This window comes from Mirounga angustirostris, unplaced genomic scaffold, assembly GCF_029215605.1.
Source record: "Mirounga angustirostris isolate CCGP_5_RB_7025 unplaced genomic scaffold, mMirAng1.0.hap1 SCAF_4, whole genome shotgun sequence".
In the NCBI taxonomy this organism is placed as follows: Eukaryota; Metazoa; Chordata; class Mammalia; order Carnivora; family Phocidae; genus Mirounga; species Mirounga angustirostris.
The window spans coordinates 155,318,730-155,335,253 of NW_026991712.1; the positions used below are offsets into that span (position 1 = coordinate 155,318,730).

Genomic DNA, 16,524 nt, shown 5'->3' on the forward strand with positions numbered 1-16,524 from the left:
GCTGCCCAGACATACAGTAAAGTGAGCATATCCTTTCCTTCCCTCTTGAATAGGCAAAGAGGAACTTGGTACTAAAAGGCCAGGTGGGGGCGGGGTGGCGACTGGGGGGTACAGTCAGTTGAGCATCCGACTCTTGATTTGGGCTTATGTCCTGATCTCAGGGTCCTGGGATTGAGCCCCATGCTGGGCTCTGCACTTGGCGAGGAGTCTGCTCGAGGATTCTCTCTCTCCCTCTCCCTATGCCCCTACCTTGCTCGTGTGTGCACGTGCTCTAATAATTAAATAAATCTTTAAAATAAGTAAGTGAATAAATAAAAGGCAGCAGGGGATGCCCAGTCAAGATCAAGTCTGGAAACCCAGGTGGCCAGGGGCGCCAAAACTGCCCACAGACAGGACTCAGGGTCTTTCTATACCACCTCCAAAGTGACCCTACTCACCATGCAGGTCCTTGAGTTCTCCCCGATAAAGGAGTCCCTCAGCACCTGTGTCAGCTTGCTCTCTCGAAACGGGGTGTGAGCCTTGTTCTGTCCCAGGGCCCTGATGCACTCCTGTGGGGGAGCAGGAGCCACAGTGGTCCCTTCCTTCCTTCTGGCCCGCCCACTCCCTCTCTCCCTCCACCAGGAGCCCTCCAGGCCAACCACCTCTGTCTAGGCCCTGCTACCTTCAGAGCCAGGAGGCTCTTGTTGATTTCTGCACCTTCCATGCGGGTCTGCCGGTCAGCACTGGAAGTGTCCGCACCTCTCTCATTCCCTGCCAGATCCACCAAAGAGAACTTGCCATGCACTCTCCCTTTGGCTCGAAGAAGAATCTGGAAGCAGGCATGGGAGCGGGAAGAGTTGGAGTTGGCAAATGTCTGCCCAGAGGTCCTGTGTCAAAGGAGAGCAAAGAAAGGCTATGAGCCTCTGAGGTTACCAGCCACTGTGGCTCCCCAGAGTTCAAGCACCCCACTCCACAACACTAAGTTCTCTGGTACAAGGGGCACAAGTCAGGACTTGGAGCAGTCCTGTGTCTTCTTGTCCGGACTTCTGTTTTGTCCTCCGTGGGCAGCAGCTCTCCCTCCAGCTCCGGACCTAGCAAGTTTTCCTGGCAGTGAAAGTACTGGATTCTGTGCTAGGACCTTAGCCAGACCCGACGGTCCAACAGCACATGGGGAAGGAGTGGCCTGTGTTGCAGGGCCCAGGGGGAGAAGGAAGGGTTGTCATGAATCACTTGTCAAAGCTTGAGGGCCCTGAGGAGGGCAGCCCGTTCCCTGGGCCTCCATAAGCCACCCAGCACCCCACTGCACCATGCCTGGTGGCAGAGCACTTCCCTAACTCTATAGAGGAGCTAGGACCCCATCACTTCCAGCCTAGAACATACCCAGAGATCCTGTCTCCTACCACAGAGGGAGAGAAGAGCAAAGAAAAACCTGGAGAAGTCAGGAAGTATGCTTTGGGGTAAGAGCCTGGAAATAAAGTCTGGCCTTTCGGGGGGAGGGGAAGCGCCTGAGTGGCTCAGTCGGTTAAGAGTCTGCCTTCAGCTCAGGCTCAGGCTCAGGTCATGATCCCAGGGTCCTGGGATCGAGTCCCACATCGGGCTCCCTGCTCAGCAGGGAGCCTGCTTCTCCCTCTCCCTCTGGCACTCCCCCTGCTTGTGCTCTCTCTGTCAAATAAATAAAATCTTAAAAAAAAAAAAAGTCTACTTTGGTTAGATTTAAGACACTTTGACTCGCTCCTGATGAGCCTCTGGCCTGGGGTCATCTGCCCTATTGAGAGTCCTTAAGGCAGGGGCCCTCACAGCCCTCACCAAGCTGCAGAGAGCGGCACTCTGTGGAAACGTCATTGGGCTTAGAGCGAGGGTCTGTCACCTGAACCAGGGATTGGGGGGGCCCTTCCCATCACCAGAACTCTGACCTGCAGGCACTGCCTATGTCGATCATCTTGATGACATCGTCGGCACAGCTAACCAGATGCTCCTGCAGCCCCACCACCTGCACCTGCTGCTTGCCATCTTCCAGCACACGCAACTTGGCTTTCTTGTTGAGCAGGTCGAACAGCTGTGCCAGGCAGGGGAACAAGGCTAAGGCTGTCAGGGGCCGGGCACCCCACCCGACACCCCCATCCTTCAGGGCCTGTCCCAGCTTAGAGAAGGCTGGCAGCAAGGAAGGCAGAGAAGCTAAGCCGGGTTCAGGGCAGTACCCCTGAAAGCCGAGTCGGGCTGCCTCAGTGTGCTCTGACTCTTACTTTGCTAGCTATGGGAGCCTAGACCCGTACCAACAGCTCCGGGCTTATTCCTCATCTGCAGAATAATGACGGTAATACTTCCTCAGAGGTTACTGTAGTGAACGAATGAGTTGAGACATGTGCTTTAGCACACGATACCATATCAATAATCCACATTAGCTATAATTATTATTATTATCCTTGAGAGCCTGCTCTGGGGAAGGCAACTCTGCAAAAGCATGGAGTGTAGAGAGAGAGGGTACAGAGTATAAGGGGTGGAGGAGAGAGTGAAAGAGAAGATGAACAGAGAATGAACGTACACAATCAGGGGAAGAGTAGAAAGGCTATAAAGGAGGTGGGTCAAGGGAGGGCAGGGCACACACAAGGCAAGCTGCCCATGTGAGAGGGGGCCCTGAGGAGTATTGCTGCCCTACTTGTTGAGCTTGGGCCCCATCTCATCATCAGATGAAATCTCCCACACATGTCCGGGCAGAGCAGCCCATCAAAGGCTTGACGGCCCACAGGTTGTTTGGTTTCTACAATTTCTAGCCAACCTCAAGGATTTAGAAAGTTCAGGGGCCCCAACAGTATAAATAGGGGGCTCCTTGCCAGCTAGCTACCTTTCCATTATAGATCTCGAAGAATGTCACATAGACTTCCAGGCCCAGGTTCCGGTAGCGGGGCTGATTCCTCAGGAGGAAGACATCTCGGGCTATGGAGAGAGCCTGGATTAAGTAAGCAGCCTGGCTTTCTGTGCCCAACCCCGCTGCGGCAGAACACATACTTACAGGCCATGGCATAGATCCCTTTGGATGCTTTCTGGGCTCTCCCAGAGAGGTCTCCGCCCATGGTCTGCAAGGGAAGGGGTGGAGGACGGTGGTACATACAGGGCCTTGGGCCTAGGCCAGAGCACCACTGGCTTCATCGCCGCACCAAGGCCGAGACGCTGCCCCCGCAGAGGCGTGTGGCCCTAGGGTATCTGCTGATGGAGTGTCTGTGCCAACGGCACTTTCTGCAAGAAGCTCACCGGCTTCCTTTTCAGGGACCCGGTGAGATACCATGGGCAGGTCTGCTCCCAGCCAGGCCTGAATACTCACATGTGTCTTGCCACTTCCCGTCTGGCCATATGCAAAACAGGTTGCTTTTCCCCCTTCAAAGATGGTCTGGACCAGTGGCCTTGCTGTGAACCTAGGAGAAAGGATAGGAGAGAGTATTTATCTCTCCCTAAAATGTGCTTCCTAGAATGTGGTCCTGTTGGCTCTTTCATTGCAGAACTCCTGGGGTCTTCAATTCCTCCTTCCAAGCACTAGCACTCCTCTCCTGCAAAGTGGTCCTACCGGACCCCAGCCCCACTAATAAATTTGAAATCCTTCCAACCAACTGGGGAGGGCTGGACTGACCTGCCAAGAGTAAGCAGGTGGCCTTCACTCTAATTGAGCCACCAGCCCTCCCTCCAACCCTGGAGACCCAAGGTGAAACCCTGAGCTTAGTACCTGACCGCCAGCATAAGAAACACTACAAAGATCAGCGGAAACCCTCTAAAGTAGGACCTTAAAATATTTTAGGCTTTGTGGGCCACATAGGTATCTCTCATTTTTTAAGGTTTTATTTTTAAGTAATCTCTATGCCCAACGGCAGGTTATAAACTCATAACCCTGAGATCAAGAGTTGCATGCTCCACCAACTGAGCTAGCCAGGCGCCCAGCTGTCACATTAAAAAAAAAAAAAAAAAAGATCCTTTAAAAACATAGAAACTATTCATTCTTAGTTTGAGAGCCCTTTTTATAAAAAGGGATTGTGAGCCAAATTTGGTCCATGGGCTGTAGTTTGTCATCCTCTGGTCTGGAGCAGTCCTGATAATAGAACTTTCTGTGATGGAGCGCCTGGGTGGCTCAGTCGGTTAAGCATCTGACTGTTGGTTTCAGCTCAGATCATGATCTCAGGGTCAGGAGATGGAGCCCCACGTTGGGCTCTGCACTCAGCGGGGATTCTGCTTGAAAGATTCTCTCCCTTTGCCCATGTGCATGCTCTCTCACTCTCTCCCTAAAATAAATACATAAATCTTTAAAAAAATAAATAAATAAATAAAAGAACTTTCTGTGATAATAGAAATGCTCTCTACTGTGCTAATAGCAGCCGAGGCCACATATGGCTATTAAGCACTTAAAATGTGGCTAATATGACTAAAGAATTGAATTCTAGGACGCCTGGCTGGCTCAGTTGGTAGAGCATGCGACTCTTGATCTCAGAGTCATGAGTTTAAACCAAAAAAAAAAAAAGAAGAAGAAGAAGAACTGAATTCTTAATTTTATTTTTTATTTAAATAGCTACATGATGGAGTGCCTGGCTGGCTCAGTCAATGGCGCATTTGACTCTTGATCTTGGGGGTTGTGAGTTTGAGCCCCACCTTGGGTGTAGAGATTACTTAAAAATAAAAATCTAAAAAAACGGAACAAGAACTAAAGACTACATGAGGCTTGTGGGTGCTGTATTAGACAAAGCAATCCCAGTGTGTGCAGAGTCTGCTAAGCTTAGTGGGTAACAGAGTGGCTGCATAAGATACTGAAAGAACCCCTACAGCCTGCCCAGCCCAGCCTCAGCAGAGTGCAATGCGTTAATACCTCACTTATGAGCCATTCAAGGATGGGCTGCTAAAGATGCAAAATGGGATATGACAAGCCCAAGCTGGGCCTTCCTGGTGCCTGGGAATTGGAGTCGGAGTCAAGGCTGTAGTCAGAGCCGGAGCCAGCTCTGTGACGGCTGATCCAAAGAAAATATGAGATCAGGAAGGTCTCAGAGTTCAGTGTGGCTGTGAGTAGTGTTATCACAATGTCCCGCATGGAAAAGAGGAAGGCTGGGAGAAGGGGAAAAAAAAAGGCAAGAGACTAACCTGTAGACAACTTCATTTGAAACTGTTTCATCAAATGCAAAGTCAAAGCAGAAGGCTTGGTTCTCCAGATACTTTGTTAAGTCCACTTTTAACTTGGGCTCGTGGACCAAGAGGAGACACTTGCTGGGAACGGAAATCACATCAATTTCTTTCTTGGCCAATTCTGCAGAAGGAGAGTATTTCAGGGGATGATTCCTGGACACGGAGGATGTCAGTCCAGAGCCTCCTTCTGACTGATCAGGGCTTACCTTGTTTATTCAGCGGGCGTTTCCTCACACAGACACATATCCTGTGCTCTTCGATCTTCAAGAGGATGAGAGAAGGCAACCAGCCAGTGAAAGGTCAGAGTAGTATTGAAAGAACCCCTCCTCTTCCAGTCCCGTGTCTGGCCCACTCAGGGGCCAGGACCTGACACTAGGACCCCTGCCTCCGCTCTGCTCTAGAGCACAGCAGACAGCTCTGAATTTCCTTCCCAGTTTCCTCACTCTGCTGCCTACAGGTTTCAGTGCTACCTGCATGGTTATTAGTAAGGATCTAGCCAACCTATGCAAGTGAGGAGGGTGGGAGTTTTGGAGATCAGACTCTCCCATCCAGCCTTACTAGCTCTAGCCCACCAAAGGGTACTGAAAATTCCTCAAGGGTGAGTGGAGGTTCCTGTAGGGTCTCACTCTCCTAAAGGGGAAATTTGTCTCTCAATTGTACACCTACTCAGGAAGGAGAGGTAGAAGCCCTTTGGGCTTACTTACAGGATCAGTCACAGTAAGCGGATGACATTCCAAAGTGGTCCGAAATTCTTTAATCATCCGGGCGAATTCCCAGTTTGGAAAGCTGCTGTCATACTCCTGTTTGGGACAAGGGCGAAAAAGGACAGATGGCTGACATGCCGACATATAAGTGCTCTCAGAGCTCAGTGCTAAGCAGCAACAGCTCTTTACATGCATATAGCCCTTCAGTTGACAAAGCCCCCCCAGTCTTAACTTCCTCCCACCCTGGCTCTAGGCTGAGAACTCACGAACAAAGCCCTGAAGATGGAGACAGGCAGGGGTTGCCTAGGCATGTACTAAACCACTCTAGGAACTAGGGCCAGAGACACTCTCCCCTTTTAGGAGCCCAGCAGGTTGAGATTCCCAAGAGCAATGAACCCAATTGAGAGGAAGTGCTCCAAACTGGAACTCCATTGCAGCACTTCCCCCGCCCCCGCCAACACAACCGGGGGGGCTGGGCAGGGAAGCAACTCTGCCCAGTAGCTCCGTTGCCACCACACATATTGGTCAGCATGAAATATTCCTCACCCGAAGGCTTCAGAAACTATCTGACTTATTTCTTCTCTGAGTCCTGAGAAACCAGTTAAATGTCCTAGATATCAGAACTGGAGCCTCAGAAATGCTGGGGCCCAACTGTATCTCTGTTGCTGGTGAGGGTGCAGGACATCTGTCTCAAAACCCTTGACCTAAGAAAAGTACCTGTGCTCGCTTTATTCTCATTTCGGAGTTCTGGGCCCTCTTCTCTTCTCTCTTGTTCTTCATTTTTTCCATTTCCTTCACAATACAGGATTTCCTCCGAACTGTGGGGAGCAGGGGAAAGGAAGCCCACTATTACTTGTCTAGGCCAGCCGGCCTACTCTTCAGCTGCTGTACTGAGTCCTGGGCCTTTCCTAGACCTTTTTTTTAAACGACCACATGCAAGGAGAGGCAGCAACAGATGTGACTGTTGGGAGGGCCAAGCCCGCAAAGTAAAGACTTGCACAAGCACTCTAGGCCTAACCCAAGCTCTCTCCATGCCTCTGTGGCATTTTCTCACAATCAGAAGAGGAGATACCATCCCTGATTGATCTTGATGGTCATTCTGGTTTATCTTTCAGGTGTCGGCCAAGACTTGAGCTGTGACAACAACTCAACTACATCCGAGGGCTCCTGTCAGCTAGTGGGGACAGGGTCACCTCTTGTGAAAGACTGATGCCAAAGACACAGGAAAACATGCCCCCATGTGACAAACATGGTTTGAACTCAGGTGCCAAAGCAGGCCAGGTTTGGGACAGATGGAACAACCTGTCCTGCACCAGGAGCAGGAGAGCAGACAGCTCGGCACATCTACCTGAGTTCACAGGGTTTGCAGAAGAGCTGCCTCGGATGGAATGGACTTGCTCTTCCACTTCCTCGCTGACCATCGTCAATGGTATTTCAGCCACTGCCGGGCAGGAGGGCCTAGGGGGGCCAGCTGTGGGGGAACAAGAGTCACTGGCGAAGCAGGCAGGCATACCAGAGCTGTGCTCCTCTGAGCCCTAGCAGGTCATGTGCCAGGACAGGTGCAACCGACTGCAGCTCAGCAAGGGCTCAGGCTCCCACCGTGTGATCAGAGCTTGGGCTTTTCCCTTCACCTCAGCCCACACCCTGAGCCCAGTCAGTCTCTCTACGAGGGCTGGCTCCTGGGATCAAAATTCTTGGGAGGGTGGGGTGCTTGGCTGGCTCAGTCAGTAGACAGTACAACTCTTGATGTCAGGGTTGTAAGTCTGAGCCCCATGTTGGGTGTAGAGATTACTTAAAAATAAAATCTTTAAGGGGCGCCTGGGTGGCTCAGTTGGTTGAATGTCCAACTCTTGATTTCGGCTCAGGTTGTGGTCTCAGGGTGGTGAGACTGAGCCCCACTTCAGGGGAGTCTGCTTGAGATTCTCTCTCTCCCTCTCCTTCTTCCCCCACCCCCCTGCTTTCTCTCTTTCTCTGTCTCTAAAATAAATAAATAAATCTTTAAAAAATAAAATCTTTAGGGTGCCTGGGTGGCTCAGTTGGTTAAGCGACTGCCTTTGGCTCAGATCATGATCCTGGAGTCCCGGGATCGAGTCCCGCATCGGGCTCCCTGCTCGGCGGGGAGTCTGCTTCGTCCTCTGACCCTATCCCCTCTCATGTGTTCTCTCTCTCTTTCTCTCTCATTCTCTCTCTAATAAATAAAATCTTAAAAAAAAAACAACAACTAAAAAAAAATATATATATGTGTGTGTATATATATCTGAAAGGGTATGTAAATAGCTCAGTATGGACTTCACCACAAAGGAAAAGCCTTTAAAGGCCTGAAGACTTTAGGCTTGACCCAAGCCTGGGTTCTCAGGCCAGGGCTTTCTACTCATTTGGAAGAAAAGCCAGGATTTTCTGACTTCTCCAAAGCCTTGGATCCTGGATGGCTAACAGGAACAGACAGAAAAGCCAGGAATAACAGGAAACTGAGTGGAACACCTGGGTGGCTCAGTCAGTTAAGTGTCTGCCTTTGGCTCCGGTCATGATCCGAGGGTCCTGGGACCAAGCCCCGCATCAGGCTCCTTGTTCAGCAGGGAGCCTGCTTCTTCCTCTACCTGTCTGTCTCTCTCTCTCTGATAAACAAATAAAATCTTAAAAAAACAAAAAACAAAACCAGGAACCTGAGCCACAACTAAACATACTGATTCAACCCAGAAAGGTACATCCCATGATAACTCATTACTTCCCATACCTGGTTGTGACCCTTTTATTTACCTTCATTTTATTAGAGCTGAATTTGACATATAAGACGTAATGACTATTTATCTTACAAAATCTGCACCTGCTTTATCTAATAAAAGTTAGCAACTAAAAATATTTTTAGGGTTTTTTTTAAAGATTTTTATTTATTTGAGAGACAGCATGACTACGGGCAGTGGGAGAAGGAGAAGCAGACTCCCCACTGAGAAGGGAGCCCGACATGGGGCTCAGTTCCAGGACGCTGGATCACGACCTGAGCCGAAGGCAGACGCTTAAACAACTGAGCCACACAGGTGCCCTTAAAAATATTTTAAAATTCCACCTATACAAAGTCCAAAGTTAATTTATGCTATCAGAAGTCAAGATTATAGGTACCCTTAGGGGCTTAGGAACTGTCGGGAGCTTGAGGGGGGCTGTTGGGTTGCTAGTAATGCTCTGTTTGATCTGGGTGTTAGTTACATGAGTGTGTTCAGTTTGTGAACTATATACTCAATGATAATTTGCTTTTCTGTATATATATTATGTTTCAATAAAATTAAAAGAGTAAAATGAAATGATTTCCAAATAAGGGAGCGGGGGGCAGGGCGGGGGGGAGCACGCCAGAACAGACCTGAAGCCAGGGGAATGTAGGAATCTCAGGATATTCTAGAACAGGACAGGGCAATATATGAGGAGCTGTTCCAGAACCTCAAACAGGGAAAACAGATTCATTACTCACTGGGAGCTGAAAACTGCTTGCGGGAATTTGTAGACACTGGTAGCTCTACCTCCATATCATTCTCCTGAGTGGTAATGCGAACCTCTGAGACAGTAGACATTCGAGTGGAGCGGCTGCGGAGACCTGGAGAACCAAGGGCAGTGGCCAGTCAGTGCAGCGAGATCAGGAGGGCCAGTGGGGGCCACTGGGGGGCAACCCTCCAAGATTCTGTATAGGGTGAGACGGGTCCAGACCACCAGGAAAGGAGCCCACCAACTTCCCGTTCCTTCTACCCGAGGAAAAGGAAACATTAGAAAGGCCAAGTACTAGTGACCCCAAAACTAATCTGTTCGTTCTGCCCATCTGAGAGCTCCCAAGAGCAAGGACATCTCCCACAAGAGCATCTGTCTCAAGTAAATGGAGGGACCTTACAGCCAATCTGAAATCCTTTCTGAAGAGGCAGACCTAATCTCTGAGAAAAAGCATTATTAAACCTTAACTGCAGTGACACCTACCACTGTACAATCTTCCCATATTTCAAAACAACACTGTAAGGTAAATATCAGTGTTCCCATATGGTGGAAGGGGGGAACGAAGGCTCAGAGAAATTAAGTGACCTGCCCATTGTCACTCAGTCAGTAAGTGTTGGAGCCAGGATGGGAACCCAAGACTGTCAAGATTCCAAACGCTGGGCTCTTCCCACTGCTCCAGGATGCTCTACAGAGCCAGGCCTGGGCCACATCATCGGATCACTACATCAGCAGGGTCAGTTACATTGATTTTCTGGAATCTTAGAAGAATGCTTAAGTGAGAGAAACAACTGAGTTGTATTTGAATTCTTGTTAACTTCTACCCATTTATATAGTTACCCTCCATAAGAGAGAAACAATTCATCACCTACGAAATAAGTCAGAAACTTGGAAATAGAACACCCGGTGTAACATAGGCAAACACCAACTTGTACTGAATTTCTGAGTCTCCTAAGTCTACGTTGATCTGATGGCTCTATATAATCCATGTCTTTCATTAAGAGCATAGATTATTGGGCGCCTGGGTGGCTCAGTTGGTTAAGCGACTGCCTTCAGCTCAGGTCATGATCCTGGAGTTCTGGGATCGAGTCCCGCATCAGGCTCCCTGCTCAGCAGGGAGTCTGCTTCTCCCTCTGACCCTCCCCCCTCTCATGCTCTCTCTCTGTCTCATTCTTTCTCTCTCAAATAAATAAATAAAATCTTTAAAAAAAAAAAAAAGCATAGATTATCATCATTTTCCTATTTCCTAAAAGATTTGTCATCTTGTGTTTCATTTCTTTTTTTTTTTAAAGATTTTATTTATTTATTTGAGAGAGAGAGAATGAGAGACAGATAGCAAGAGAGGGAAGAGGGTCAGAGGGAGAAGCAGACCCCCCGCTGAGCACGGAGCCCGATGTGGGACTCGATCCCGGGACTCCAGGATCATGACCTGAGCTGAAGGCAGTCGCTTAACCAACTGAGCCACCCAGGCACCCTTGTGTTTCATTTCTACTGCTGAATAGCATGTACCCGTATTAGGATTTTTTTCATTGACGGGGCTGGGGCAATGTCCTCTGAGGACAGGCATATGCAGTAAGACCATTCCAATTTCTCTTGCAGGTCCTTACAGTATAGCTAGCAAGAGGGCCAGCACCCCACCACTCAGGCCCAGCCCAAGCTTGCAATTACACCACCTTCCACCTGGGATCCCCCCAACCTGAAGGTCCAGGCAAGTGGTTTCTGGGCCCCTGTGGTAGTTGGACCACGTCAGGGCAGTGATCACCCCTGGTTGGGACAGGCCACACAGGCTTCGAGGGATAGCTGGCTCTGAGTCATAAGTTGGATGTCTTGGGCAATTTGCACCTACAGCCACCCCACCCCCTATAGCTACAGACTATTGTAGTCAGAGTTGGTGTACTCGGACTACTTCCGTGGAGAAAGCCCAACCTTCTCCTAGACTTCAAGGCAATGCTATTATTCTTCCCATCCCACCCCACCCCTGATCTCCATAGCACCATCGACTATACTTCCAAATAGCCCAGACCTAGTTTTTCTCTGGGCCTGCTCACCACCTCACTCCAAGGCACACTGTTCCCTTGAGGAAAGAAAACAAGCCCATGAGTGGCTGCTTATTGCTCTGGATTCTATGGGAAAGGCTTCTAGGCCAATTGGCAAATTTCCCAAATATATCAGGTCCTTGGGAGGTTGGCCTAAGGGCTGGATTCTTTTTTTTTTTTTTTTTTTTTAAAGCAGTACGATTGAAGTACAAAAAGCTGTAGGTATTTATTCAACTTGCTGTGTCCGGAGATAAAGTAAACACCCATGAAACTATCATAATAATCAATGCCATAAACTTACCCATCACTTCCTAAGGTCTGTTTCTGCTCCCTTTGTTTTGTATTTTGTTTGTTTTTATTTTGTTGTTAATATAAGATCTACCCTCATAGTAAAATTTTAAGTATATAATACAGTGCTGGTAATCACAGACCAGATGTTATACATGAGATCTCCAGAACTTATTTCCCAGAAGTGAAGTTTCCCATGAAACTTGTACTCTTTGACTAAAATCTCCCTATTTCTACCTCCCTGTAGGTTGGATTCTTCCTCACTAAGATGCTTGGAAGACAGCACAGGACTCAGCCCACACCTGCTAAAGTGGAGCAATGAGTCTATGTCACAACTTCCTGTGCCCCAGGAACATTATCCCAGGCACAAACCCCATGATGACAAGCCAAGAGAAATCCATTTACCTTCCTTCGGAGCAGGAATTTTGGAGTTGACTGATCTGCGTTTTTGTTTCTGAAAAACAGAACAAACCATCACAATAAATGGTTCCTAACAATATTCAAGGACCTATCTTAGGTCCATGTGTTATGCTGAAGTCCTAGGAAGTCCCAGAAAATCAGCAAAAGCCAACAAGCCAAGCAGATCATCTGGGGCACTGGTTCGGCTGGATGACAAGCACCTACCTGGACCGTTACATTCTCTTGCAGGGGCAGATTATCCTTTGGGTGTAAGGGAAGAAGTTGTAAAAGTTCTGGGTTTATTGCGGCCACATCATCAAAATCAATCTGCAAAGAGCAAGTAAAAAGTTTTAGTGGAACAACATAGCTTCTTCAATCCAATTGCATCTCTGCAACCAAGGCTACCCCCAAATTCAGAATTTACCAACTTTAAGTTCCACCAAGTACTAATAACTATAAACAAATAGTCATTAGTCATGGTTTACCATCTAGATGGATATTGGTTCCTGATTGTCAAGCCAATGGTAGATGTCAGTGATGAGAACGAGGTAAAGAGGAGGGCAGACAGACAGGCAAACAGGTAGTCCACAGTAGAGCTAGGCCACTTGGCTCCCCTACTGTTCTGCTGGGCAGGGGGTCCTGCTGGGCACAGTCCCCTGAGCACCTCTTGATGGCTGACACGGAGGAGGAAATGAGTTCTAACTGTCCTGGAGATAGTCAAAATGGAGGGCCGTCCTGGATCTTATGGGCGGGGACAAGTTCCCAAGAGCTGCTACATAACCCTAAGTCTACCTACATTTTCTACTGGGCCCAGAAACTTCTTCCCCAGTCACGGCTTCCTGTTCATGCCTTCCCTACTTCCTGCTCATGTCTGTAATGAGGTCACAATTCTAGGTTTACATCACCAGAGTCCTGCAACCCTCTAGGAACAACTCAAACTTCATGAGCACGGTTCACAGCAGTTCACAACACAGTACCAACTTGGTTATCTGCATCTCAAAATGTTTCCAAGCTGAAGCATGTACTCCAGGGTGAAAGCTTCACCTCCTACATATGCAACCTATATTTATTAACTAGCTTATTCAAACATTTATTAGACGCAATTAAGGCAGTAGGGGGGAAAGTATTCAAAGATGAATGAAGACATATATTGCCCTTGCCTTCAGTTAGCTCATATTCTAATGGCAAAGTCATAAGCACAGAGGGCTAGAAACCAAGGCAGCACAGGACAAGAATAGAATCACCGAATGCAAAACCTGGCAAGTACTTGGGGAACCACACTTTTGTCCCCGTTTCTTGGACAGCTACAGACCCTTCCTACATACTCCTGTTTCTGACACTTCAACCACAGAAAACAAACAACACAGGAGACCAATGATCTAACCCTAGTTCTGACATTAAGTAACTCTCACACTGATGATTCAGGGTGAACATCCCAGGAGGAGGAGTAAGAGTGACAGTGTGAAGGTAGCAAGGCACTAGGCATGGTCACAGAGTGGGGGCCGGACCCATCTGCCCCTGGCCCAGCATACTTTGGAAGAAGAGCGTATGGTACAAAGAAAAAGGTTGACTGGGGTCAGATCCTGAAAAGGCTTTGAATGCCTCACTAAGACGTTCAGACCTTTTTCCAAAGGCAGTATTGAGCTGGAGTGAGACCCTACAAGAGCTATATTTCTAAACAACAAAAACAAGCTAACAAACAAAAACCACAAGGAACTACTAATAGCTGGTTAAAAATAATTTTAGGAACCTCTTGACTCAAGGGCAGATAGTGTAAAGTATTCAATCCTTTTATTTCTCAAATATACCACCTAAAGATCTGCATACCTACCAGAAGGCACTATGCTAGGCAAGTCCTTTTCCTGTGTTATCACATTATGCTCCAGGAAAGGAGGTCCAGGTCTGTCTTATTCACCACAGGATGCCATCTGGCATTTTGAAACCAGTACAAAATTATCTGTTGAATAAATTCTCACGACAACCTTATGAGGTAGATACTATCATCCTCGCTTTTTGGTGAGGAGATTGAATTTCTAAGAAAGTTGAAAACGTGCCTCAGAATACAAGATAGTGGCAGAGCCAGACTAGAATCCAGGTTTTTATACTTCTAACCCGGTGAACTTTTTACTACACCACAATGCCTCTAAAACATAAATGCTTTAGTCACACCTCTTCTCTTCTCAAAATCTTTCCGAGGCTCCCCAACGCCTACAGAATAAAACCTTAAACATGTTAGTGCCAGAGATGAAGACCCTCTGTCCCCTTTTTCAACTGTCCAGCATCCTGAGCCTTCCACTGCCTGGAACAAGCTTCTTCACTAGTCCCTAGAAGGGCCATCTCACTGTTTCTGCTAAGCCTTCCCGTCCCACCCCCACCAGTCAAGCTCATCCTCAGTGAGTTACCACCTCTGAGCTGCTCTAGCAGTATTCATCTGTGCCATTTATCATAAGTTGCCTTCGGTTCTTTGGTGTTTCAGAAATACTTTTGTCTCCTCAACGGGATTATCAGTTTTGCTCCCCAAACTGTCATAGGTAGTTTGCACTCAGAAGCTAGGGTACATAAGCAAGGTTTTAGGATTCTGTGCAGTTTGTCTTCTACAAACACACCAGAAACTGTTGATTGCTTCAATTTAGACCAGGCCTGACTAAATAAAATCCTAAAGCATCCAAAGAGGACCGTGTTTAAGATTAGGGAGGACAAGGCAGCATCAGAAACAAGGCTCTCACAAGTTCCATTTCCACACAGATCTTTTTGTTTGTTTTTTTTTTTTAAGTAATCTCTCTGCTCAACATGGGGCTAGAACTAGGACCCTGAGATCAAGAGTTGCTTGTTCTACCGACTCAGCCAGCCGGGCACCCCTTCACACAGATCTCTTAAGGAGGAAGGTGTTAAATGTGGTAGAGGCATTCTCACAGAACTTACCTCTTTGCCCTTTGTGGCGTCTCCTTCTATCCATTCCACTGAAACACAGGATTTCTCCAAGTTCACAGTCCTTACATTGGCACTGTGGATTATGCCTATGGTATGAAAAGTCCAGTTTACCCATCTTTTTCACTTTTAGAATCCCACAGAGACTCTAATGTGGAGTTGACTTGAAGGAAGCGACAGCTGCCTTTTTCTTTCTTTTTAACACTAGAAGATAATATAAACCTCCTGGCACCTCACCCTTAGAATATCCCACCATGAGGAAGGCAGGGAACAGGTCTTAAAACTGAGCTGCAGGGGCGCCTGGGTGGCTCAGTCGTTAAGCATCTGCCCTCAGCTCAGGTCATGATCCCAGGTTCCTGGGATCGAGCCCCGCATCAGGCTCCCTGCTCAGTGGGAAGCCTGCTTCTCCCTCTCCCACTCCCCCTGCTTGTGTTCCCTCTCTCGCTGTGTCTCTATCAAATAAACAAATAAAATATTTTTTAAAAAACTGAGCTGCAGGGGATAAGGATTCACCCCCCACTCAAAAGAGAGCCTACAGTGAGGTGAAGGTATGTCTGGGCAGAGAAGTCACTCTAGTCCTTCGGTACTGTTCCTCAACACGCACTGAGGCTCTAGTGCCCTCAGGTTTCCCTACCTCACTCCTGACATTATGTCTGACCATTCTCCTAATGACAGGGTATTAGACCTGCCAGAGATGCGGTAGCTGCTTAACCAAAAAAAGAGAACAGATTTGCACGCTCCTGTAGAGCAAGGATCTTTTCTGCCTGATTAACCCTGAATCCCAGTGCCTGACATACTGCAAGTGCGGAATATTTAGAGGAGAGTAAAGGGGCCAGGAAGCCGAGGTCCCTACCAAAGCAAGGCAATTTCAGGGGAGAACTCTGGAGGCGAAGTGAATCCAGCAACCCTAACTTCCCTAGGAGATCCACTGACTTGGAGGAGCCCCGCCCACATCCGAGGACAGGCAGGGGAACCACCGCCAGTGGAGGCCCCTGGACCTGGGCAGAAAAGACCGACGGCCGGTGCAGACACGCAGTCCAGGTGGAAGCGGGGGAATCCCCAACAGTGTCTCGACCCTGCTGTTTGGGGGGGGGGGAAGCAGTAATTTCAGCCGTCTCACAGCCCACGGGTCCCCTTGACCTCGCGACCCCGCCCCTCACCATTACTGCGTTGGATCTTGATGCTGAGACCGGGAAACAGGCGGGCCTGAAGCGACGAGTCCATGGGCAGTCGCCGGGAAGAGAAACACGAAATGCAAAAAAAGCCACAGCTCCGCTAACCCTATCGAGTCTTAACGCCGCGCAAACCGCCGCAGTTTAAATCCCGCGCGCCAGCGTCTTTCATAACGTCATCACGCTGCCACCGACCTCGCTTCCGCCAGTCCGCGGCGCCCTCCACAGCCTATTGGGATATGTAGTCTCGGGTCGGTTTTCCGGCGCCTAGGACCGCCCACCCGCCTGGCCACACCCCCGCGCGCTGGGCCTACTGGGAGCTTGGCAGTAGCCGGTGGGAAGTTTACTTTTACCGACGTTACACGGAAGCTCGCTGTGCTGCAGGGTTCCCCAAAA

At 48.6% G+C, this 16,524-nt stretch overlaps 1 protein-coding gene across 2 annotated transcripts in view; it reads right to left on the reverse strand.

The window, feature by feature from the left end:
• The window catches only part of KIF2C (kinesin family member 2C), a 19,993-nt gene extending 3,691 nt beyond the window's left edge, over positions 1–16,302 (reverse strand). For both annotated transcript variants that reach the window (XM_064589274.1, XM_045897848.3), the window contains exons 1-16: positions 16,117–16,302; positions 14,951–15,045; positions 12,254–12,355; positions 12,035–12,083; positions 9,298–9,420; positions 7,186–7,308; positions 6,555–6,655; positions 5,838–5,933; positions 5,340–5,394; positions 5,092–5,254; positions 3,299–3,389; positions 2,990–3,053; positions 2,822–2,913; positions 1,893–2,035; positions 662–866; positions 438–548 (exon numbers count right to left, since the gene is read on the reverse strand). In XM_064589274.1, coding sequence (XP_064445344.1) covers positions 438–548; positions 662–866; positions 1,893–2,035; positions 2,822–2,913; positions 2,990–3,053; positions 3,299–3,389; positions 5,092–5,254; positions 5,340–5,394; positions 5,838–5,933; positions 6,555–6,655; positions 7,186–7,308; positions 9,298–9,420; positions 12,035–12,083; positions 12,254–12,355; positions 14,951–15,045; positions 16,117–16,180 — 1,677 coding nt within the window. In that variant the 5' untranslated portion in view covers positions 16,181–16,302. The remainder of the gene's footprint in view (positions 1–437; positions 549–661; positions 867–1,892; positions 2,036–2,821; positions 2,914–2,989; positions 3,054–3,298; positions 3,390–5,091; positions 5,255–5,339; positions 5,395–5,837; positions 5,934–6,554; positions 6,656–7,185; positions 7,309–9,297; positions 9,421–12,034; positions 12,084–12,253; positions 12,356–14,950; positions 15,046–16,116) is intronic.
• Positions 16,303–16,524: the final 222 nt, after the last annotated feature.